Raw genomic sequence first — 23,476 nt, forward strand, 5'->3', positions numbered from 1 at the left:
CAGTCACGTGATAACCTTTATGTTTCTCAGGGTCACAAGCATTTTGAACACAGCAGTTTCAACAGCATCAAGCTGCCAACAGTTTGAACAAATGTTGTTTTTTTACAAAAGATGCAACGTTACAGAGTCCTTCTCCCTGGTGCAAAACAACTATAGTTTTCTGTTTACGGGGAATTCTTCCTCTTATTTTTTTTGCACTGTTAATTCAAACCCTAAACATGAGCGTTGTTGCTTCTTGTGCGGCCCGTACCGATTGGCTGCGGTATCGCCCGCGTGCGAGAGCCTCCACCAATCCGACGCGAGGAGTTTCCACGGTCACAGCTTGGATCGATCACATTAGCCTTCAGAGCTAATAGCGCTAACAGCATCAGGCTAGCAGCACCCCGACAAGGCGTCCCTCGCCGAGGTTCCCGGCTGTATGGAGTGGCGTTAGCTTAACGCTTAGCTCCCATCCCGACGCAAGAAGCTCCGTGCTCGACGCGGAGAGGCGAGCGTCCCTGAACCTCGCTGCTTAAGGCGGGCTGAAGGCGGCTAACACCAAACACATCGCTAGCAGGGGGAGCCTTCAGCAGCACGACCGGTCACGTGACGCGCGCCATCGTCCTTTTTCCATTTCATGTAACAAAATAATTAAATAAAAAAATAATAACGTTAAAATAAATAGGATAGAATGGCTCCTTCACCGTTTGTTAAATAGTGTCTGAGAGAAGTAACTAGGCCGCTAGGCGGGCCGCTACGGAGTGTCGTTATGCTACGTGAACTTAAAGGCTTAGAGTGGAGTCCGGCAATGTGCTCCAGACCCCACTCCCCCCAGGGGGTCCCAGTGGCTCAGGCGTAGAAGACCAGCTCGGGGATCTGTCCCCCCTGCACCCCGGTGCCGTTGGTGCTGTCCGACGAGCACTGGAACTGGAAGGTGACCTTGCCGCACTGCACCTCCGTCATGCCCTCCTGGCCGAAGTAGCTGAGCTCGTTGCCGTCCAGCACCACGCTGACGGTGTAGAAGGAGTCCTGCTCCACCTGCACCGGGTGCTCGAACCACACCGGGAAGGTGCCGCTGGAGCCGTCGGACACGAACGCCGTGCTGTGCGCCGCCAGCGTGGCGCCCTGCCGCTTCAGCTCGATGCGGACGCTGTACTCGGCCTTGCCGCCGCTGGAGCCGTAGAGGCCCAGGCCCGCCACGAAGACGCGGCGGTCGGCGGCGAACTGGATGCTGTCGCAGCGGCCGCGGTAGCGCCACTGGTTGCTGCGGTAGGCCGACGACTGGAAGCGGTGGCAGTGCTGCGGCGCCAGGCCGGCCCTCGGCGCCAGCGGGAAGCCCAGCTGCGGCTTGACGGCGGCCGTGTACCACAGGAACACGGCGTGCGTCTCCTCCAGCGTCAGCACGCCGGCCTGCGCCGCGCCGTCGGCAAACTCCTCCAGGCTCATGGTGGGCAGGCGGAGCAGGTACAGCGCCTTGCCCAGCGCCTCCCGCTTGTTACCCGGCGTGGGGCTCACCCCACGCCGCCGGCACTCGGCCGCCGCCCAGCCCAGCACGGCCTGGAAGACCACGGCCTCGGCCGCGTTGAGGGTCTCGCGCCGCAAGATCACCTCCAGGGTGGGCCGGTCGATGTCGCAGAAGCCCTCGGAGCGCAGGGCGAGCTGGGCCTGGGCGTCGATGACCTCCCAGCAGCGCGTGGTCAGCTCGGCCTCCTCGAACAGCCGGCTCTGGGAGAGGAGGACGCAGGCGTTGCGCGCCTCCAGGCTGCTCTCCAGGAAGGTGACGCAGGCGCGCGCCAGCGCCGCCACCATGTACTTCTTGGCGGCGTAGAGCGTGGCGAGCACGGTGTCGGCCTCCAGGTCGATCTCGTCGCTGTACATGTACCTGGGGGGGGGGGGGCAGTGTGTTAGTCCCTGGGGGAGGAGGGGCGGGGTTCATTCAGTCCTACGCCAGGGACCCCGCCACACTGTAGTGAGGCGCCCGGGAACCAGCTCCAGCGGTAGTGCCCTTGCCTTGCTCATGGGCAGAGTTTATCTGTGTGTGTGTGTGTGTGTGTGTGTGTGTGTGTGTGTGTCCTGTATCCACGTTCCGGTTGGATACAGGAAGACAACAACAGGCACACGGTGTACAGTGCTGGTGCCTGTTATGTCGAACAAGCAACTAAACAAAAGCGACCTATTTATAACCGCAACTCTGCATTTTACACTCCTCTTCAAAGGGCGAATCGCTACGGATGAAGACGGCTGGCAAATAACAAAAAGGCGTTTCAAGTTCCAACAATGAGGGGGAGGAGACGGGGGGAGACGGGGGGGGGGGGCAATTACAGCACGCCACCGGCGGAGCTTTAAAGGGTGTGTGATAACGCTCTTTGAAGTGACGCCGCGCGGCCTGTCGGCTGCGCTCGTGGCGGGAGCGGCCCGGTAGCGTTCCGGGAGCGGCCATGCTTACTTGAGCAGGATGAGGAAGGCGGCGGGCTCCACGTCGGGGATGTGGATCTCCCCCGACTCCTCGGCCAGGTCGCCGTAGAACATGGCGCCAAACACGGAGCTGCCCACGGCCAGCACGTACTGGGAGAGAGAAGGAGGTTTAGGTTCATGGACTGGGAGGGGTCGGGCTCATGTACTGGGAGGGACTGGGATGGGGCTAGGTCCATGCGCTGGGAGGGACTGGGATGGGGTTAGGTCCATGTACTGGGAGGGACTGGGATGGGGTTAGGTTCATGTACTGGGAGAGACAGGGATTGGATTAGGTTCATTTAGCATGCTTTGATTTGACCCACTGACGTGCTGACTGGTTCTGACACTGGTGTTACATGTCGTTTGCCTCATTGCATAATTGCTTAATTCATATTTTGGCCAAATTATGATATCTAACCGAACTCTATTCTCCCGACGCTGATTCACTGTTCCTCATTGGCTATATCCTAAGCCAATCTGAGTGCTTTTTACATTCCATAATCACCATCTGCAGGCATTTTTTAACGCTATAATAGAAGAGGAACTTTCAAATAGGACTTGGGCAATTATGCTATGAGGTTAACTGTGTACAAAAAAAAAAAGTATGATGGACCACTAGGGCATTACCAAAATAAGATGAACCGCTATGACTCTGTGGAATGAGGGTGTCGCTGCCGACAGCAGAGCACATGTCGACCCTGAATCCCTTCAAGGAAAACCCTTTCATTGGTGTCTGCGTCCCGATTTAACACTGTCGCACGCAGACCTACCATAGACGCCAAACCACAAGAGGACTAGTACTAGTACCGGGGCTGGGTTTACCTTGTGGGCCGGGAGCCGTCTCGACTCGCCGGACGGTCCCACGATGAAGTGAACGTCAGCCATCAGCTCGTTGTTGAACATCAGCGCGTTCCTGCAGGAGGAGGAGGAGACGGAGGCTCATATCTCAAAGCTTCTCACACTAAAGGCGTCTGTGACTTCTGGTTATGATGTTATGATACGATGGACGGACTAAACATGCGTGTTGCACTTCGTCCCAATGCAACCAGTGGACCCATGCACACAGGTCGTCCTATTGACGATCTGAGGGACATGCCATTCAGTAAGGGGGACATTCATTGAGGGACCAGGGACATTCAACAAGACTACTAAGTGCTATCTGGAGGTAGTCCTCTGTCCTACCTCTCCCGCAGAGTCGGGTGACTGCACGCCCAACTCGGCGCGTCCAGGTTGTTGTTGTTGATGTTGTGGTGGGAGGAGGAGGAGGCGGTGATGGAGGAGTTGGTAAGGGGGGTGGCCGAGGACCGGTTGACCGGCGAGTCTTTCTCGGGCTTGTCCCCGGCCGTCACCGTAGTGGTGGTGGTGGAGGAGGTGTTGTTGGTGGAGCGCTGGTTCGCCAGGTTGCTGTTGGCGGTGCTGTGGAGTTCGGCGGCCATCCTCTTCCTCTTCGCCAGCGACAGGGAGAACAGCTCGTAGCACAGCGGGAGGCTAGTGCCGCTCTTCTTGGACCTCTTCTTGAGCGTTTCTGGAAGCAGGAGCAGGAAGGACAGACACCTCATGATCCGGCCATGGTGCAGGAGCCTGCAGTCCGCTGTGGGCATCGGCCCGCCTCCGTCCTACCGTCCCGGGGAACGCAGCTGACCGGTGGCTCTCCTCTCCGGGACGGGTTCAGCCCTGTTGACGTGTGTGTGTGGGGGGGGGGGGGGAACCGATCAGCCTAGACAACGCGTAAAAAGTTGACTAACCGCGGATCAATTGGAAGAGGAAGCCTCGGCGCGTCATAGGGATATATCCGAGCGACCGAGTCCCTTCGCCAACTTCAATGGAAACCACTTTTTTTCTTTGGACCGCTTTTTTAATCTCCTCCACGGAGGGGATCCGCGAAGCTTTCCGTGGTTTCCCTTTTCACGGCGAAACGGTGATCCGGACGGGCACCGCGCGGATACGATCCTCCGTTGTGAACGACCCTTGTTTTCCTCCGACACGCGTAAATTTCGGCAGAAGCAGTAGCGACGTCCTCCCGTTCATACGCGATGTGTCCGCTCCGCGGTGGGAATCCGATTTAATCGCTGCTGGTGCTGGAGTGGCGTTTTTTTTCTTTTTCTGAGGTCTGGTCTATTTTTTATTTTGGCTCCTATCCCCCCCACTGAAGCCCAGCTGGCGCTCGACCAATGGGATCCGGTCTGGGCGGTGGCGTCAGCAGCACGACGCCCCGCCCCCCTTCTGCAGAATGCGTCAGTGCGCTCCAGTGAAATTCAGGAGATGCAAATCGTGGCTTTTCTTCTCCGTTCCCTTCCTTGCCCCCCCTGTCCTCCTCAACGAGCGGCGCCCGTTGTCAAACAGAGCCCATATTGTCTGCTCCTCCTCCCGGCAGAAAGCTGTGCTAACAAAGTGTTTGTATTGCTTGGATTCTGTCAATGTTTCTCGGTCGACTGTCCACACAATACACGTTCTCAATACACAGTCCTGCCGCGGCTTTCTGAGGGCCAATTGTGTTTCGGGGCCAAACTTAAACGAATGTCATTCATAATAAATTAATCGAGAAGATATGTGCTAAATATGCAAAGAAAAATGTGAACTTTTAGGAGGTGTCCCGTTACACTAGTACTTTTGTTTGAATCGATAAATAAGCCCATTTAGCGGTCGTGTTCTGATTCTTATCTTCATTGTAGAAGAAGCGTTGGCTAATTGCGAAGTAAGGAGAGGCCGAGTGCGGTTGATTGACAAAATAGTCCGGGCGAGAGAGATTGGGGGGGGTAGCCTAAATAACGGGGAGGGAGGGAGAAGAGTCTCTCAAATGAAGAGAGAGGAAGAGAGTGAGTCAGGTCGCCTTGCTGAAGAGGGGGAGCGGGCTGTAGTGTTCTAGGGGGGCTGAGGGCTGCGCTCCGCTGACAGGCCCTCCACCTAGCTCTGACCTCCGTTTACTCTGGAAGTCGGCAGCGTTTTTAATAGTTCCCAGGACCTCTGGGATCCGGGCCGGTCTGGTTCAGTAGGGCCTCCTCCCAGTCTGGTCTCGGGCTGGGCTGGGCTGGAGAGGGACTGGCTGTGTGGTGGTGGAGTGGGAGGGAGGGAGGGGATCCTATTTCCAGCCCTGCTTTCCAGAGAAGAGCTCTTAAAACGCATCACATCCCAGCACATCCCTATGACTCCCCTGCTCCTCTCTGCTCCTCCTCTCAACTGCTCCTCTTCTCTGCTCGTCCTCCAGTCCTCCCTGTTCCTCCTCTGTTCCTCCTCTTCTCTCTGCTCCTCCCCCTGCTCCTCTCCTCTCCTCTCATCTCTGCTCCTCCTCTCTCCTCTCCGCTCCTCCCTTCTTCTCCTCCTCCTCTCTCCTCCTCCCCCCCCCTCTTCCCTGTAAAGCGCTACGATGGTAGAGCAGTTATTATGTCCTGGAGGTTTTGATACGTTGTTAAACTTTATTGCTTGGTTTTGCTGAAGATCTAAAAAGAAAAAGAAAAAGATTTGTCAGGAGAGAAAGCCCCAAAAGGGATGCGGCGTTTAGCTCATGGTTAAAATAAGACTTCTGCTCCTTCTTGGTTCCGAGCCGGTCAGCTCTGTCTGTCTGAGGCCAGCAGGAGAACAGTTCCATCGGAGAGAGAGTGTTAGGAGTCTGGTTCTCCTGTGAGCCGACGGCACAAGGCCTGGTCTGGTCAGAAGACCAGGCCTGGCTGAGGTCCAGGATTCATGGCGGCATGGGTTCCATAACCAGGGTCCAGGTTCCACTTGGGGCCGCTCTCAGAAGACCCTCAGGTCTAGGGTTTGGAGGTCACATGATGTTCGGGTGTGGGAGACTGCTCAGCCAATGAGGGGGTAGACTCACTCTTCGTCTGACCAACCGAGAGCTGCCTTTTTAATATTAAACATTTGGTCACTCGGCAGATGCCTTTATCCAAGGAGGGGCTGATGCCTGCAGGGTAGACTGCAGACACTGGGAATCAAACCCACAACCGTTTGGCTGGGGGTCGAACGGCGGAACCACTAGGCTAGCCTGCCTCCCCGCCTCGTGATGTTAATCCCAGCGTAGCGCACAGTAACGCCGCCACAGAGCCGCTGGTTAAACCAACGTTTAGCGCTGGATCCAGACTCCTAGGATCCACCGGGAGCTCCGCCGTGTCTCCTCACAGCTGACGTAGCTGTGGGGATCACCCACCAGGGTCGGGTCTGTGATGGGGGGAGGGAGATGGTGTGACTGTTGTACCACTGTGGTGATGCAATACGATCCGGGGTTGAATACAGTGAGACTCGCTCACACCGTCACTGTATCGATCCCATTGGGAACTGGGATCCCACAAGATGTTGTTAACCTGTCTTACCCGTGGTGTTGTTGTTTACCTCTGTTGTCTCTTACCTGTGGTGTTGTTGTTTACCTCTGTGTTGTCTCTTACCTGTGGTGTTGTTGTTTACCTCTGTGTTGCCTCTTATCTGTGTGCGTCTGTTGTTCAGCTGTTGTTGTGATTTCTATTCTTGTGTATGCGTCGTTGTCTATCGATCTGTTTGCCTCCTCCAGACCGTGGCCTTGTGTTGCCCAGTGTGTTGACCTGATGTTGTTGTTGTTGTTGTTGTTGTTGTTGTTGTGTAGACCCGTGTCTGTACATCCCGCGCTTCGCCCAGCTGCTGGAGTTTGGGGAGAAGAACCGGGACGTGTCGATGACGGCACTGCGCCTCCTGCAGAGGATGAAGAGGGACTGGATGCACACGGGCCGGCGACCCTCGGGCCTCTGTGGGGCAGGTGGGTGACCTCGCCGTGACCCCGCCCTGACATCACGGTGACATCACGCCATCTCAATATCACCATAACGACACGCCATCTCAAAATCACCATGACGACACTGTGGCGTCACTGTGGCGTCACTGTGGCGTCACTATGGCGTCACTATGGCGACGATACCATGCCGACACCAAGGCATCACGCCATCTCAATATCACCATGCCAACACGCCATCTCAATATCACCATGACGACACCATGACATCGTTCTGACGCAACGTTACATCACTGTGACGTCACGGTGACATCACGATACCGTGCCGACACGATGACGACACCAAGACATCTCGATTTCACGTGACATGACCCCGTGTCTCTAGTGGAGACACGGGGTCATGGTCTGTGGCCCTGATTGGCCCAGAAGCCCACATGCAGTGTCCCGGCCGTGCACGCTCCTGGTTAGTGCACGCCCCTGGTAAGTGCACGCCCCTGGCCGTGCACGCTCCTGGCCGCGCACTCTCCCGGCCGTGCACTCTCCCTGGTTCGTGCACGCCCCTGGTTAGTGCGCGCCCCTGGCCGCTCACTGGAACAGCGTCCGTGTCCGCGTCATCCTCCGCTGCTGGGGCTGAATAATTGATGGTCGTTGCTCATGAATCATTAAAGGAGACGGGGAGAGATGTGAGGGAGGGTTGGTTAGTTAGACGCAGCGATGCCCGGGGGGAGACGGGATGTTTATCTGAGAGTTTGGAGAACAGACGTCTCCGCGCCGCCTTTTGTTTCCGAGTTCCGAGACGTCTCCCTGTCTCTTTTGAAACGCCCGCGAAGGGCTTGATCAGATCACAGCAAGGAGAGGAGCCCGGGCGTTGAGTGAACTAGTTCAGCGCGCGGCGGCGGCGACGGCGGCTGTGGGTTTAGGAGGAGTCGGAGGCTAGGAGGAGGCGGCGGAGAAGCCTCTGCCTCCGGAGCGATGGTGCACTAATCACCCTTATGTAACCGCACTCCTCCAGGGCCCCGCTGCAGCTTGTTGTGTAACGATAACAATGAGGAACACCGGTTCTCCAGTGTTTCGCGTTCGCTGGTGGAACACGTGGACTTAGGCTAATCGGGTTCTGACGTTGTAACGTAATGTTCTAATGTTCTGACGTTCTTGTGTTCTGAGGTTGTAACGTAATGTTCTAACGTTCTGACGTTCTTATGTTCTGAGGTTTTAACGTAATGTTCTGACGTTCTTATCTTCTGACATTGTAACGTAATGTTCTGACGTTCTTATGTTCTGACATTGTAACGTAATGTTCTAATGTTCTGACGTCCTGACGTAATGTTCTGGCGTTCTTATGTTCTGACATTGTAACGTAATGTTCCAATGTTCTGACGTTCTGACGTAATGTTCTGACGGTCTTATGTTCTGACGTTGTAACATTATGTTCTGACGTTCTGACGTTGTAACATGATGTTCTGACGTTGTAACGTTATGTTCTAACGCTCTGGCGTTCTGATGTCCTGCGTCCGCAGCTCTGCTGGTCGCCGCTCGCATGCACGATTTCCGCCGCACCATCAAGGAGATCATCGCGGTGGTGAAGGTGTGCGAGGCCACGCTGAGGAAACGGTGAGCAGACCCCCGGGTCCCCAACAACCTTCTGGGCCCACCGCCCCGGGATCCACGAACTGTTCTGTCTGGTCAATAACGTCAATTGTTGATCTTTCCAATAAAGTTTTATTGGTGGTCGATAAGGTTTTTACTTTCCATAACGTTTTATAGTATAGCATAATGACAATAAAGTCATATCATTTTATAACTTTTTCATGATTCAATGTATATTTGATCTTAATTTAATCAAATTATTTTCTTATCAATGGTGATTTTTTAATAATATTATATAATATATATAATAATAATAATAAAACCCTTATTTCATGTTCGGCACTACAATTCTTGTACCTTGGCTGTGATTGGTTGGCAGGTTGACGGAGTTTGAGGCCACGCCCACCAGTCACATGACGGTGGATGAGTTCATGAAGGTGGACCTGGCCACGGAGTGTGACCCCCCCTCCTTCACTGCTGGGAAGACCAAGATCAAAATGGCCGAGGTAGGAGCTCTCACCGTGACCTCTCACCCATACCCTAACCCAGCAGACCCTGAAACAAACACTCTCTCTCCCTCTCACTCAGTCACTCAGTCACTCAGTCACTCTTAGTGACTCATTAAAGCAGAAAAACGTTATTCCAAGGCCACTCCCAGGCGAGACTGAGGCATCCGAGCACATTTACAAGATTCCAAAGAGCACGACGGTTGAACTTCATCGAAAACTTCAGAACTTTAATGGAACACATTAATCTAACGATGTCCTGATGCATCATGGGAAATGACCACCGGAACGTTTCCACATGGTTTTCCCCCCTCAAACACACATGTGGGTTCCAGTAATCAGCGAACAGCCGGGGGAGACCCCCTCTCTTCGGTAGGCCCTGCCGTTGGATCTGAACGCAGAACAAGAACGGCTTTCTGGGCTTCGGCTCCAGGGAATGCAGAACTCCCGAGAAGAGTCGTGAGCTCAGACGTTGTGACACGAAACCGTGACATGTCTGTGACTCACGGGGCTGTAGGCTAGGCCCCCCTTCCCCCCGGCCATGTCTCATATTGAATGTCTGCCGAGTCATCGGCAGACCCGGGTACTCACCGGGTGACTGTTGAAGAACCCTGCTGGGTCTGTGATATCTGACCCCGGTACAACCCCCCCCTCCAGCCCCCCAGCCCACTACACACACACAGCACCTCGTTCCGCTGTAACCGAATCTCCTCCTCCTTGTTCTCCTCGTTCTCCTTGTTCTCCCCCTGCAGCTAGAGATGGAGCTGGAGAAGAAGATGGAGGACGTGGAAGGTGAGCCGTGAAGCCCTCTCCGGTTTCGTTTGAAGTCTGCTCCGTCGAGCGTGGAGGCCGAGAGCTTTCCCCGGGCCCACGCCCTGATAAGGCCAACAAAAGACCAGACGCTTGGCAACGGTGTCCTTCCCAGAAGAGACTGAGCGCTGTCTGACCTTGGCTGGGAGTCGAGACGGCCTCTGTTATCTCTGAACCTGGGGGCGCGGAGAGAAGCAAGGATAGCTTTGTAGAGTTTCTCGGTTTATGGGTTTAGTTCAGCTGCATTTGCTGAGCATTGGAGAATGTAAATGTAGAAATGTTTACCGTGTGCTGCCGTGAATGCATTGGCTTTAAGTAAGTTGAGTGGGTGTGATGTGATTCTGTGGGCTTGCTAGTACGCCCCTCTTTCATTGGGCTATTGGGAACAGGGGTATGTGCATTAGGCTGTTAGGTGGTCGGCTAGGGACATACCCGTACATCAACACCCGTAGAAACATGTCACACCTGTAGAAACAAGTCGAAACCAGTAGAAACATGTCAACACCTGTTTCTACAGGTCCACACCTGTTTCTACAGGTCCACACCTGTAGAAACCTGTACAACACCACCTGTGAGTGCATCTCACCTGGACATGCCGGTCGACCCTTATGACTCCCTGTTCTTACCCGACCGCTGTACCTGCTGCAGGTGAGATCCAGAGCTACCACGACGAGATTGAGACGGAGCTGGAAAGCTGCAGACCCAAGCTCAAGGGCGTGTACGCTGCCTACACCGGAAACGGTACACACACACACACACACACACACACCTCCATCCAAGGTGGCCGGTGTGTGTACCATGTAGACGGCAAAGTTCCGGTTGTCAAGTTTTCCCCACCTGGGAAATATGGGGACGGGACTAATGGCGCTGCTCAGCCCTGATTTGACTGAATCCCCGTCCAGACATTGTGAGCGGCGTGTTGAACGGCTCTCTGTGTTCCCCGCCCCCCAGACGAGTCGGACTCGGCACCGGAGGTGATCGAAGGCGAGGAGGTGGACGAGGAGGTGGACGAGGAGCTGCTGGCCGTGGCCAAGCACTTTGGGAAGGAGCTGAGCGAGCTCTCCCTGTCCGAGCTGGAGAAGGGAGAGGGAGGCGGTGAGGATGACGAGGAGGAGGAGGGAGCAGGGGGCGGGCGCCGAGGCCCCTCGCTGGAGTCCATCCTGGGGCCCATGCCGTCCCACGCCAGCCTGGGGCTCCCCGACTCCATCAGGACGGCCGTTGACGAGGAGAAGGAGAACGGTGAGAACCTCAGAGCGCAGAACCTCAGGAGGTCTGCTCAGAACGCAGAACCTCAGGAGGTCTGCTTAGAACGCAGAACCTCAGGAGGTCTGCTCAGAACGCAGAACCTCAGGAGGAGGTCCACTCAGAACCTCAGGAGGAGGTCCGCTCAGAACCTCAGGAGGAGGTCCGCTCAAAACCTCAGGAGGAGGTCCGCTCAAAACCTCAGGAGGAGCTCTGCTCAGAACCTCAGGAGGAGGTCCGCTCAGAACCTCAGGAGGAGGTCCGCTCAGAACCTCAGGAGGAGGTCCGCTCAGAACCTCAGGAGGAGGTCTGCTCAGTTGTAAACAGCGTTCTTCACGGGCTGCTTGTGGTTTATGTAACGTCTCAGTTTAATTAAATAGCCCTTGATCACGGCGTCAGTCTCCCAGCACTCACCCACCGAGTGTTTGGTCACGCTCGTGTTCATCTGAGTGCACGTGCATTGTTATGTAAACGGGTGTATGCGTATCTGTGTGTGTGTGTGTGTGTGTGTGTGTGTGTGTGTGTGTGTGTGTGTCGGTGTGTGCGTGGGGCGGGGCTTTCTCCTCTTTGAAGTATTAAGTGACCCGCTACCTTGTCATTAAGGCCCAGTCTTTCATCTGTGCTGTGTGTGTGTGTGTGTGTGTGTGTGTGTGTGATGGGGGTTGTGTGTGTGCATGCTTGGATAGTTTTTGGGCATTAGAGGAAGAAAGGCCTTATCAGTACATGGAGAAATAAGACCAGGAGGGAGAGCGAGAGAGGAGGGAGGAAAGAGAGAGAGAGGGAGAGAATAAGGAGGAGGGAGAGAGAAGGAGGGAGTGAACGGAGGAAGGGCCAGAAGGAGAGGGAGAGAAGGGGAGAATACGAGGAGGCCAGGGCGGACAAGGGAGCAGTTCAGTTGGTTTCATCCCGGGCGTCCTGAACGCAGTGATGGAGATGTTTGGAGAACCACAGGTCTGATGGGTCGGCCCCGGAGGTGGAACACGGGGGGATGGGGTGTATGGATGGATAGATCCTGGAGGAGAACATGGAGATAGGAACGTTTGGAGAACCACAGGTCACGCAGTCAGCCACCTAGACCAGACCGCACCAGAAGGCCGACTCGCTAACTAGTCATTAAAAAGTAATGTACTAGTACACTTATTAACACCTCTATAATAACAATCTTAATAATTCATTGTGTTTTCATAGAGCGCTTTTCAGCACACCCTTCTGTCGTTTTTGTGGATTATAAATATATTAAATGTTCTGGTGAATTCCCCTCTCTTCCTCACCCCCTTCTCCCCCCCCCCCCCCCCCCCTCTCCTCCATTAGTGCAGTCATTGATTGCTCCTCACTGTTTTTAACGGAGCTCTTAGTCCAATCAATGATGCCCTGCCGCCCACCATCACCTCAATGCAACACCTACACACACACACGCGCGCGCTCTCACGCACATCTACGCACATACGCACTCTCAAACTCGCTGACATTCACAGACAACAAACTCACAGATGCACAGGCACGCACACACATGCGCCCTCGCACGCAGACACACACACACACACGCACACAGACACACACGCACACTGTTGCACTCGCGCTCCTACAGAAACACGCTGGGCTGTGTTTTCCGTCACCTAGCTACATAATGAAACCAAACGCCATCGACCGTCTTGAGTACACAGCCCACGAGCAAGGCAGTGTCTGTGGCTCCGTCGCGTCCTCTGTACCGCCGTGTCCCCGCCGGCCTCTGCCTCTTGTTGTTCTCCGTCACCTTGGCAACGGAGCAATCGATGGGCCCGCTTCCTTCTGGAGGAGGCAGGACGGGGTTAAACAGAGGAACTACTCACAACACCTATATTACTGCTAATATCAACAGACGTGACATCATCGACGATTAATATTGATGCGTCGCGATGTTCTCCACCGTCGCCGTCCGTCTGTCCGTCCCGGGAGCGACTGAGCCGTGGTTAATGATGAACAGGTGTGTGTTTGGCTAGTGGATCTGACAGCTCCGTCATACTGTATATATACCAGCATCTGGAGGGACCAGGGCGTGGCCACGCCCCCTGCCTTGTTATTCACAGCCCTTTGTGGTGAGCCACACCCCCTGGGGAGAGGTACATTTACTTTGACTGACAGATGGCAGAGTGAGCTAGACAGGGGAGATGAGGAGCAATCCAACAGACAAACAGATGGGGTGATAGACGGATAGCACAAGTGGCGTGAGCCGTGGTCCCGACAGTACGGTCATGGTTTAAGATTTAGTTCCTTTATTTTCCGGTAGTGAGTAAAGAAGTTAAGTAATTTGTGTTTGTTTGTCAGTGTGTGTGTGTGTGGGGGGGGGGGGAACCCAGAAAAGGAGATGAATCTCTATTACTGAAATGTGCTCTTCCCACCAAACAACTGACGTAGCTTTTAGAGAGCCGTTAGCCTAGCCCCTGAGAGCACTGGTGTGCTTCTCATTATATAAACCCACTTGAACCTCCCTCCCCCTCTTTAATTATGCGGAGGGTCAAATTAAAACACTGCGTTTGAACGTATGAATTAAACAAAAGTCCCACATTTGAATTCCCGGAATTAAAATTGGAGCCTGGCTCATTACAAGGCTTGCCATTCATTGGCTGCTAACGCTACGCGAGGCTACGCTAGGCTAGGCTAGGCCCATGCTAATGAGGTCCTTGGCGGTTATGTTCCGTGCGTCAGACACGGAACGCTGATTCATTGCCGTGGCGACGGTGACGGTTGACTGGACATTCCGGGGGCAGTTGGGCAGAACATTCCGGACACCAGGAGACTCAACACACACAGTTCCACATTGCTAAAACCGATAAAGTCAAACAAGAAACAGCTCTGACTCCCGGACAAAAGACAAGGGGACTTGTTGTGGATCAGCAATGTACACTAGCGGACATAATATTGATTTTACGAGAAGAATGAGATCGAGCTCATAGCCACGCTCTTCTCTCCGCCCGCATTCTAGGGATTCCAGGGCAGCCATCTTGGCTCCAGTGGGGTTTAAACGCGGTGACGGTATTAATGTGAACATCAGGCTGGGATAAGCCTCTTAGAGAGGGATCCGGACTTTTCCGAGAAGGAGCAGCCAAACGGTCTCCCTTTTTAGTTGGATTTTGAAACGGGCGGGTTTTGAGAAATAGGAAAAAAAAAAGCAAAGAGAAAGAAAAGTCCTAACTAGGCCAGATAAGAGACGGTCTCTCGCTCTGTGGTGATAATAATATTCAGCTCTGAGCTAATTAGTTTGACTGGAGACGCGAGACGTATTTAACATACACCGCACAGTGGGGAGCGTACCCCATCGCTCCGGGACACACACACACACACACACACACACACACACACACACACACACACACACACACACACACACACACACACACACACACACACGCATGTAGGCGTTGGAGGCCTTGCTTGTCAGGGATAGGTCAGTAATGTGTGTGTGTGAATGTGGTATGTGGGGTATGGTTGGTGTGTGCATGTCTAAATGGATTTTTGGCTAGTGTAAGGTATGTGTGTGTGTGTGTGTGTGTGTGTGTGAATGTCTGTATGGGGTGTGTGGTGTATGAAGGGGTGGACTGAGCGTGTGTGTGTGAATGTATCGGGTATGGGTAGCAGGTGTGTGTGTGCGTGTATGCATTTGGGTGGCCCTTCTGTTTGGTTGGTGGATGCAGCAGGTGTGTGTGTAGGAGGATTCCCTGGCAAACTTTCTTCAGGGTCACAAGGTCAGCTTTACACACACACACACACACACACACACACACACACACACACACACACACACACACACACACACACACTAGACCCCGATATCCACCTGCAGTGGCAGAACGTCCCTGCTTGCCCAGGTGGTCCGGGGCGTCTCCAGGTGGTCCACCGCCCACCAGACATCAGATCAGTGTGTGTGTGTGAAGGGTCTCTGGCTCCAACTCAAACATCACAGCACAACCAGAGCTCTGCTGCCCCCCCTCTGATCTGTGGCTCGTAAAGGGTGGACTACACACACACACACACACACACACACACACACACACACACACACACACACACACACACACACACACACACACACACACACACACAGAGAGACACAGAGAGACACACACACAGAGAGAGAGACACACACACACACAGAGACACACAGAGACACACACACAGAGAGAGAGACACACACAGACACACACACACACACACACTCAAAGAGACACACACTCACCCACAAAGAGACACACAAAGAGACACAGAGACACACACACGCAGGGGAATCCCCTCACCTGGAAGTTCAAAGCAGGTCCCCCAGACCCCGGGCGGTCCAGGTTAGGCGGGGGGGAAGGGTCTGTGTTTGATTGGAGAGGGGGCGTGTCCATCGGATCAGGTAGGACTACAGAGTAGGGTCACGGGGAAGTCCCCGACACAAAAGCACGCACACGCAGGGCTTTGAAGCGCGGTGAGGCGGTGTAACGAAGACCGCGGTGTCACGCACACCCGTGCCCCCCCCCCCCCCCCCCCCCCCCCCCATGTGGTGTGAGGACGTGAGGCAGAAAGAGCTTAATTGCAATTCTCTACTTCGTTCCCTCTTTCCTCCTCCCTCCCCTCCATCTTGGGAAGCCCCACATGAGTGAACCCGTGGATTACTGAGATCAGTGAATTCATTCTCTTTATTCTTCCTCTCTCTTCCTCCGTCGGCCTCTCTCTCTCCTTCTCTCTTTATTCTGCCTCTCTCTACCTCCTTGTGCTTCTACCTCTCTCTACCTCTGCCTGTGTTGTAATCTGTTACTGGGAGCCTCTCTCCTTCATAATCTGAAGCCTCCCATTATAACATATTTTTTGTTCTTTCCTTTCCAGAGAAAGGGGTGTGTGTGTGTGTGTGTGTGTGTGTGTGTGTTTATAGTTGCTGTAGTTTGTCTGCTGACTGGTGGAGCGTCTCATTACGTTCGGGGGTGCAGGGGTGATTCTGGGGTCAGCCTGTTGGAGGATGGGAGGGGGCGGGGGGCGGAGCTACCTGCCTGCATCTCCATAGCAATGAGGCGCAGTAACCCTCCCTCCCTCCCTCCCTCCCTCTCCTCTGTGTGGGAGAGAGGGAGGGAGGGCAGCAGGGATAGGGAGTGAGCGTTGTCCGACCAAAGTCCCTAATCCCACCAGATTTATTTGAAAGGTTCAAATGTTTCATGCCTAAAGGCATCCCTCGGCAGTAGAAGCAGCCAGGCTAGCATACTAAAGCTATAAACACTGGATATCCTCTGGCTGTACGACAGGAAGTGGGCCGGTTTCCCTCCGCTGGTAGCACAGGAAGCACGCTCGTTGAAGGTTGAGCTCGGGCGCTATTTATAAACCACAGAACTCCTGGAGGAGCCGGTCAGGGTGGAGGTACGCCCTGGGCCTCTCCCCGTCCTCCGAGGAACAGAGGGGGGAGACCCAGAGAGCTCCCCCCCTCCTGACCTCCTGGACTGGTAGCCTCCTCACACTCCTGGAGGTCCGGCCCCACATCACCGCACTCTGTTCAGTCTGTCGCGTTCAGGCTGGGGTTCTGACGACCTCACCACTAGGCTTTGCATCTATCCTTCCTCCTCCTCCTCCTCCTCCTCCTCTTCCTCCTGAAGCTAGTGTGTACACCCCTGCTCCCAGCCTCCTCTCTGTCCCATTAGAGATAATCGGTTCCTGTTGTTCCCAGACGGAGGCGTTTGTTCACCTGAGCTTCCCATCTCTCCCTCCTTTCTCTCACACAAAGGCAACACTTTGTGGCCTCTGTTCCTTAGACCCGTGACCGGCAGCAAAAAAACTCAAATTGTTGTTTTCAGTTCGGCCGCGAGGCAAAATATAAAAGCCAGTCCCATTTTAGCCAGCGTTAGGTGAATTGAGTTGTGTGTGTGCGTGTGTGTCTGTGTGTGTGGGCGGCTTAATGGGAGCTAATCCTATTAGCGTATTATCGGAAGTCATTTTATTTACTGATTAATCCGCCTCTAAAGTGGTACAGGAAGCTAGGTAAGGGCGGGGCCTTCACCACTGCCGTTTGTGACTCTGTTCTTCACAGAACCTCACTGGACACTTTAGAGACAATGTCCATCTGTTGGCATGTTTTGGTTCTCTATTTGTCCGAGGCTGTCCAGTTCATTAAGGATTTCGTTGATTTAAATTCTTTATTGACATGTACAAAGGTAAGCATACAAATGTACATCAGGTCAAAAGGATAACACAAAAAAGCCCATAGGCTTATTTCCATTGTGGTCCCTAAAGGAGCAGGTAGGACGGTAAAACTCACCAGTCAAACTCGCATGGGGACGACCCTGCCACATCCTGTGTGTTCTGTCAGTGATTTGGCCTTCATACTTGATTTCCTATATTCATCGTATGTTTGAAACACTTCACTGTCCCTTGACTCTGCTGCTGTGGCACCTGTCATTCCCATCTGGGATCTATACAATTTGATCTGGTGTGCATCAGGGTTTGAACCCCGAACCTTCTGATTTGGAAGTGCAACATCCCAACTACTGGATTATTCTACCCCCGCCTCCCCCTCCAAAATACCTATTGTTTAAGGCGCAAGGCAAAATGGCCGGCCTACGTCAAGATAGACGCCCCGGCACCTAGCGCTTTGTGTTCTGCGTGTTCCTGACGTTCCTCTGCTCTCCCTGACAGACGCCGGAGACAGCGGGGAGCTGGACCTGAGCGGGATCGACGACGGCGAGATTGAACGGGTAAGAAGCGGTCACGCCTCACCCTTCCCCCCCGTGCCCGGGAGCTACAGCCTTGCGCGACTGGGTTTATAATTAGCATCAAACGCACGAATAGCGATCCAACTGCTTTATTTCACCGGCGTTCCATATGGAGGTCTGAAGGAAATAAAACGGTTGGATCGTTATTTGTTAATTATGCCGAGGGCATTCGCTGTCATCCACCGAGACTCGCAGGGAATTACTCTGAGCTGCATGTCATTAAGGAGCAGGTAGGGGAGAAAGGGCTCTCACCCAACAGCCTTTCAGCGGGGGGAGGCGGTCCACCATTGTGGAGGAATGGTTATAAGGGTTAGATAGTTCCTTAGTAATGTCACACACAGGAAATTCAGGCGGCACAGCAGGAAGTACAGCACAAAAGATAATTAGAGGGAAACAAATCAATGCACACAATAGAATGGGAACCAGAACATAAGTCTGAACCTTTGGTGCCGGTTGAGGGGAACTTAAGCTACATTATTGAGCGTACTTGGGTTGGGCAGGTGAGAGGGTGAACACAACGCATTAAAGGCCTCACGGGTTCACACAGAAGGAATGAATAACCGGGGTTGTGGGTTGATGGCTTTAGAGTAAACCCCCAGTTAGACCTCTCCTCTACTAATCCTCTATCGCTCCCTTTCTCTCGCTCTCACTCTCTCAGTCTCTCTCTTGCTCTGCCTAATTCTCTGTCTTTATCTCTCTCGCTCTCTCTACTCCCTCCCCTTGCCCTCTCTGGCCGTTATTTCCTCACTTATCGTCCCTCTCCCTCCCCCCCTGTCATCCCGCTCTCCCCCATTCAGCCAGGGTTTAGAGCCTTCCTGCTGCAGGGGGCTCAGAGTCTGTCTAGAGTCCTGACCCGCGGAGACCCGTGCCCGGCCCGCCAGTCAAACTGCTCCTGGTATTCAGAGCACAATGGAGCCAGAGGCCCCTAGCGCCCTGTCTCAACGCCCCCGGTCCTTATGGGGGACTGACGACGTCATGTCTGGTCCCCGGTGCGTCCACACGTACTGGAAAGGACTGCTCTGGGCGAGCGGGGGAGTCTCCGAACGAGGCGTGATGGACCGCGGTGACGCTGAACGAGCGCTTGTGTTCCCTAAGTGGAGACTCAATTTACGTTTAAGGGATTTTGCTGACGCTTTTATCCAAAGGGACTTGCAACCCCTTCATTTCCCACACCGACGGCGGTGCCGACCACGCAGGGTGACAGCCGGCTCGTCAGGAGCAGTCAGGGTGAGGGCGTCTCGCTCAGGGACACCTCCACACTCAGATAGGAGGAGCCGGGGATCGAACTAGCGACCAGCCGACCTGCTCCACCTCCTGAGCTACTGCCGACTCGTACTACAGACGCTGCCCAGAGCCACTCTGTAGCTAATCAAGATGCAGGGGATTGAGGAGCAGGTAGGGGTGAAGGACATCGTGCTCTATGAGGCCTACAGCTACACGGTGGACAGTGCGGACGTTGGGGATCAAACCCGGAACCCTTGGGTTGGGAGGCAGACAGCCTAACCACGAGCCTATCCTGTCAAAAATACTAACCCCCTGCCCGTACAGGTAGGGTCCACTGTCGCTGCTACATGCTGAGTGGTTAACCGACAGCGTATAACGACGTGCATCGAGGTGAATGTGCCGCTGTGAACACTCTGTGATCTTCCGTGTTATTGCCTTTCCTCTCCGTGTGGCTCCAGTATCTCCTCGACGACAATGAAATCAAGATCAAGACGGCTGTGTGGATGGCCGAGAACTCGGACTACCTGAAGGAACAGAAAGGTACGCTAGCCTCCGCCGCTAGCGGCTGTTAGCGTGCTAGCCTCAACTGCTAGCTGCCGATGCATGCTAGCATACACCACTAGTTGCTGTTAGCATGCTAGCATCCACCACCAGCTGCTGTTGGCATGCTAGCATCCACCGCCAGCTGCTGTTGGCATGCTAGCATCCACCGCCAGCTGCTGTTGGCAAGCTAGCATCCACCACTAGCTGATGTTCGCTTGCCAGCTTTCAGCACCACTTTAACTCATTTTATTTATCAACTAGATAGAATAGTGCGAGAGGGCTTTTTACTTATGAATATTTGTCTGTTATCTGCTATACTGCTATGTATTGTGTTCGTATAATTAAATGAATCTGACAGTGATGTTAATTTGATATACATTCTCTACGCCACAGTGTTTTGATACTTCTATTTCACAGTTCATCTATTTTGTCAAATTGATATGCTTGGTGAAAAACAAATACAGGAAATATATGAAGTCAAACAACCTCAGATTAAAATGAAATCCAATGGCTGCTGGGGTATTTCTAAAGCTGTATAGAGGTTTAAAACGTAGAATACCATAGTCGTTCTAGAGCTGTTTAGAAAGTATGTGGAAGTTGTCGATCTAGAGCTGAAGATGGGAAGAGATTTCCTGGGAAAGTGTTTGGCAGGAGTACCGTGCCCGTTTATCTACCCGGGACCACCAGGTTTTCAATGCTCCTGCTCACTTCCTGTTTCCTGTCCCAGAGAAGGAAGCCAAGATTGCCAAGGAGAAGGAGCTGGGCATCTACAAGGAGAAGAGGGTAAGGGAAGTCACTCCTCACACAACTATAACCAAATATATACAATATATAATGTATACAGATGATGCCAAACCGAAGAGGGTAAGGGAAGTAACCCATCACACAACTATAACCAAATATATAATATAATATATATAATGTAATGTATATAATATATTTGCAGATGATGCCAAACAGAAGCGGGTAAGGGAAGTGACCCATCACATGCTTAACCAAATATATCCAAACATAGACAATATACCAAATATGAAATATTTTCAAAACATGCCAAACTGAAGTGGGTTATTATACCTTTACAACGTGCCGTTAAATTAAAAACGTAATTTCATTGAGATAAATCATATCGTAATATACTTGGAAGAATGTATGAACAGCAACAGCATGAAGAGAGGGACAGACAGACAGAGAGACAGACAGACGTGTGAGGCAGCAGATGGGCACCGCGGTGGCGGTGCAGGCAGATGTTGGGACCCGATGTCAACATCCTGCAGCATCACAGGAGAGGCGGACGGGGATCCCCGCTACAGGCTCCGTCGGGGCCTTGGCACCCGGACACAAACGTTTACTCAGCGCGAGCATCTGTCGCGCAGCGCTAACCGGGAGGATTAGCTCCCGCTAAAACGTCTAGCTAGCGCGAGCTAGCGCCGGTGCCAGCGTTACCGCGGCAACCCGACGCTAAGCCTGTCGCCTGACCAAGCAAAATGAGAGGTCTTTAAATAACCAATCACAGGGCTTTAATTGCCGGGGCTTCAGGTGGACGACGACAGCCGGTCTCGAGGGGTTTGGATTATAGACCGAGTTGTTTACTTATCTGAACCCCTCGGGGTCCTTTTGTTTCGCCGGCCAACACTGGCATGGTAAGGGATGGTTTATCGTTGGCTGTGAACAACGTTTATTAGTCGGGCAGTTTGGTTCCTTTAACAAGGTCCTGCCGTTAAAGGAACCTAATGCTCTGAAAAGAGGCAGCTCTGATTGGTGGGATTTATAATAGGGTTAGAAGTTAATCAAGGCTTTCTATTAGGGCTGCTCCATTATGTTGGTCAATACTGAAATCACAATTATTTTTGAGTTTGAATTTCCCCTTCAAAAAAAAATACACAAAATGTTCAAATCGAAAATAATGTACATGTGTCCAGCTGTTCTTTTTTTAATGAATTTATACATTCAATGATTAATATGTGACGCTTCAAAAGAAAACGCTTCAACTCGATTTTATTAGTTTGGAGATCATGATCAAAATTGTATTAATTGCACAGCCCTACTTTCCACGTTCAAATACATCCGCTGTTACATCTGTGACCCCGACGGTCGATCTATTCACTGCAATAACCCGTAGTGTTGCGTCGTGCCTGGTTTGCGCACCTAACTCTCAACTTCCTGCGTGCGGCGTTGTCACTTCCTGCAGACGCGGGCGTCGGGGAAGAAGCGGGGGCCGATCCGCGCGCGCACGGCTGACGAGGCCATCGAGAAGATGCTGGAGCGCAAGAAGATCTCGTCCAAGATCAACTACGACGTCCTGAAGGACCTCAACGTCCGGCCGCCCGCCAGCCCCGCCCACTCGGCCCCGCCCTCCCGCAGCTCCCCGCCCATCAAGAGGTTCGGCGGACGCAGCGCGGCCCGAGGCCACGCCCCCCCCCCGCTGAGCCTGGGCACGCCGCTGAGCTCCCTGGGAAAAAGGTAGGCGGTCCCTCGGCTGCATCCTAGCAACCCCTGGGGTAAGGGCGGGAGGGGGGGGCGGTATCCTAGCCTCCCGGTGGTTCCCCCCCCACAGAGAAATAGGTGAGGGTAGGAGGGGTGCCAGCGTCCTGACGCCCCCCCCCCCCTGGGGTCCTCCCCTACGGGGCCTGGGTGAGGGTGGGAGGGGTGCCAGCGTCCTGACGCCCCCCCCCAGGGGTCCTTCCCTACGGGGCCTGGGTGAGGGTGGGAGGGGTGCCAGCGTCCTGACGCCTCCCCCCCCTGGGGTCCTCCCCTACGGGGCCTGGGTGAGGGTGGGAGGGGTGCCAGCGTCCTGACGCCCCCCCCCAGGGGTCCTTCCGTACGGGGCCTGGGTGAGGGTGGGAGGGGTGCCAGCGTCCTGACGCCCCCCCCACCCCGGGGTCCTCCCCTACGGGGCCTGGGTGAGGTTGAGGGTGGCAGGGAGGTAGTATCTTGCCCCCCTCCCCCAGAGGTTCTCCTGGGGGAGGCAGACTCCTGAGGGAGGGCCGTGTGTTTCCGTTGGGACGCACCGTTCCGAAGTACCGGTAGATTGTGGATTGCGTTCTGTTAGTGGGAGGGGCCAGCAGTCTGGGGGGTGGAGACGAGTGTTCTCCGGCGCAAAGTGCAAACGTTGGATTGGCCTTGGGACAAAGTCACTGGATCAGGAGAGCACACATGAATATGCATTGATGTGTAATATATATTGATCTCTATTGATGACCGCCAGCCCTCTGTCTCTCTCTCTCTTTTCATGGGCGAGTCTTTAAGAAGCACTTCAGCGTGTGTCGAAGAGGCTCTCTCTTCGCGCAACGCTCGACACACCCTCGTTTAATTATGTCCCTCCACACCCGGGATAATCTGAAGGGTAAACAACACACACACACCCCGATTTATACTCTGCATAATAATAAATCCTCTGTATAATACAGACTGTATATGATGGACTGTATATAATACATACTTTATAATAAAGACTGTATATAGAAGTACTCTTTATAATAAAGGCTGTATATCGAAGTCCTCTCTATAATACAGACTGTATATAATAAGTCCTCTCTATAACCAGCCTCTTTGAGACTGCCCGCTCCACAGACAGAAGGATCATCCCCTGCTCAGATGAGCGCTCTGCCGGGTGGCTGTAGGGGCTTCTGAGCCCGGTGTATTCTACTCTATTTATATCTACTTTATCTACTTTTTGTCATTTTCCACTTTTCTCCTCGCTGGTGTAAATTGGTTTCTAGAAC

At 53.6% G+C, this 23,476-nt stretch overlaps 2 protein-coding genes across 2 annotated transcripts in view; one reads left to right on the forward strand and one right to left on the reverse strand.

Annotated features, from left to right (window-relative positions):
* Nucleotides 1-22,218, forward strand: part of brf1a (BRF1 general transcription factor IIIB subunit a) — a gene marked incomplete at both ends in the record, with an annotated part of 40,804 nt that extends 18,586 nt beyond the window's left edge. The window contains 10 exons of the mRNA XM_079751990.1: nucleotides 7,010-7,159; nucleotides 8,650-8,743; nucleotides 9,099-9,225; nucleotides 9,978-10,017; nucleotides 10,684-10,776; nucleotides 10,987-11,274; nucleotides 17,911-17,969; nucleotides 19,670-19,751; nucleotides 20,482-20,537; nucleotides 21,943-22,218. Of these exons, the coding sequence (XP_079608116.1) occupies nucleotides 7,010-7,159; nucleotides 8,650-8,743; nucleotides 9,099-9,225; nucleotides 9,978-10,017; nucleotides 10,684-10,776; nucleotides 10,987-11,274; nucleotides 17,911-17,969; nucleotides 19,670-19,751; nucleotides 20,482-20,537; nucleotides 21,943-22,218 (1,265 nt within the window). The remainder of the gene's footprint in view (nucleotides 1-7,009; nucleotides 7,160-8,649; nucleotides 8,744-9,098; nucleotides 9,226-9,977; nucleotides 10,018-10,683; nucleotides 10,777-10,986; nucleotides 11,275-17,910; nucleotides 17,970-19,669; nucleotides 19,752-20,481; nucleotides 20,538-21,942) is intronic.
* LOC307086752 (BTB/POZ domain-containing protein 6-B-like) lies at nucleotides 95-4,066 on the reverse strand. The gene is made up of 4 exons (XM_079752068.1): nucleotides 3,616-4,066; nucleotides 3,256-3,346; nucleotides 2,426-2,544; nucleotides 95-1,861 (listed from the first exon to the last, which is right to left on the reverse strand). Exons 1-4 carry the CDS (start codon nucleotides 4,032-4,034, stop codon nucleotides 829-831), a joined length of 1,662 nt encoding a protein of 553 aa, XP_079608194.1. The 5' UTR covers nucleotides 4,035-4,066; the 3' UTR covers nucleotides 95-828.
* Nucleotides 22,219-23,476: the final 1,258 nt, after the last annotated feature.

The sequence above is a fragment of the Pollachius pollachius genome (assembly GCF_949987615.1).
Source record: "Pollachius pollachius genome assembly, chromosome: 15".
NCBI classification, from domain to species: Eukaryota; Metazoa; Chordata; class Actinopteri; order Gadiformes; family Gadidae; genus Pollachius; species Pollachius pollachius.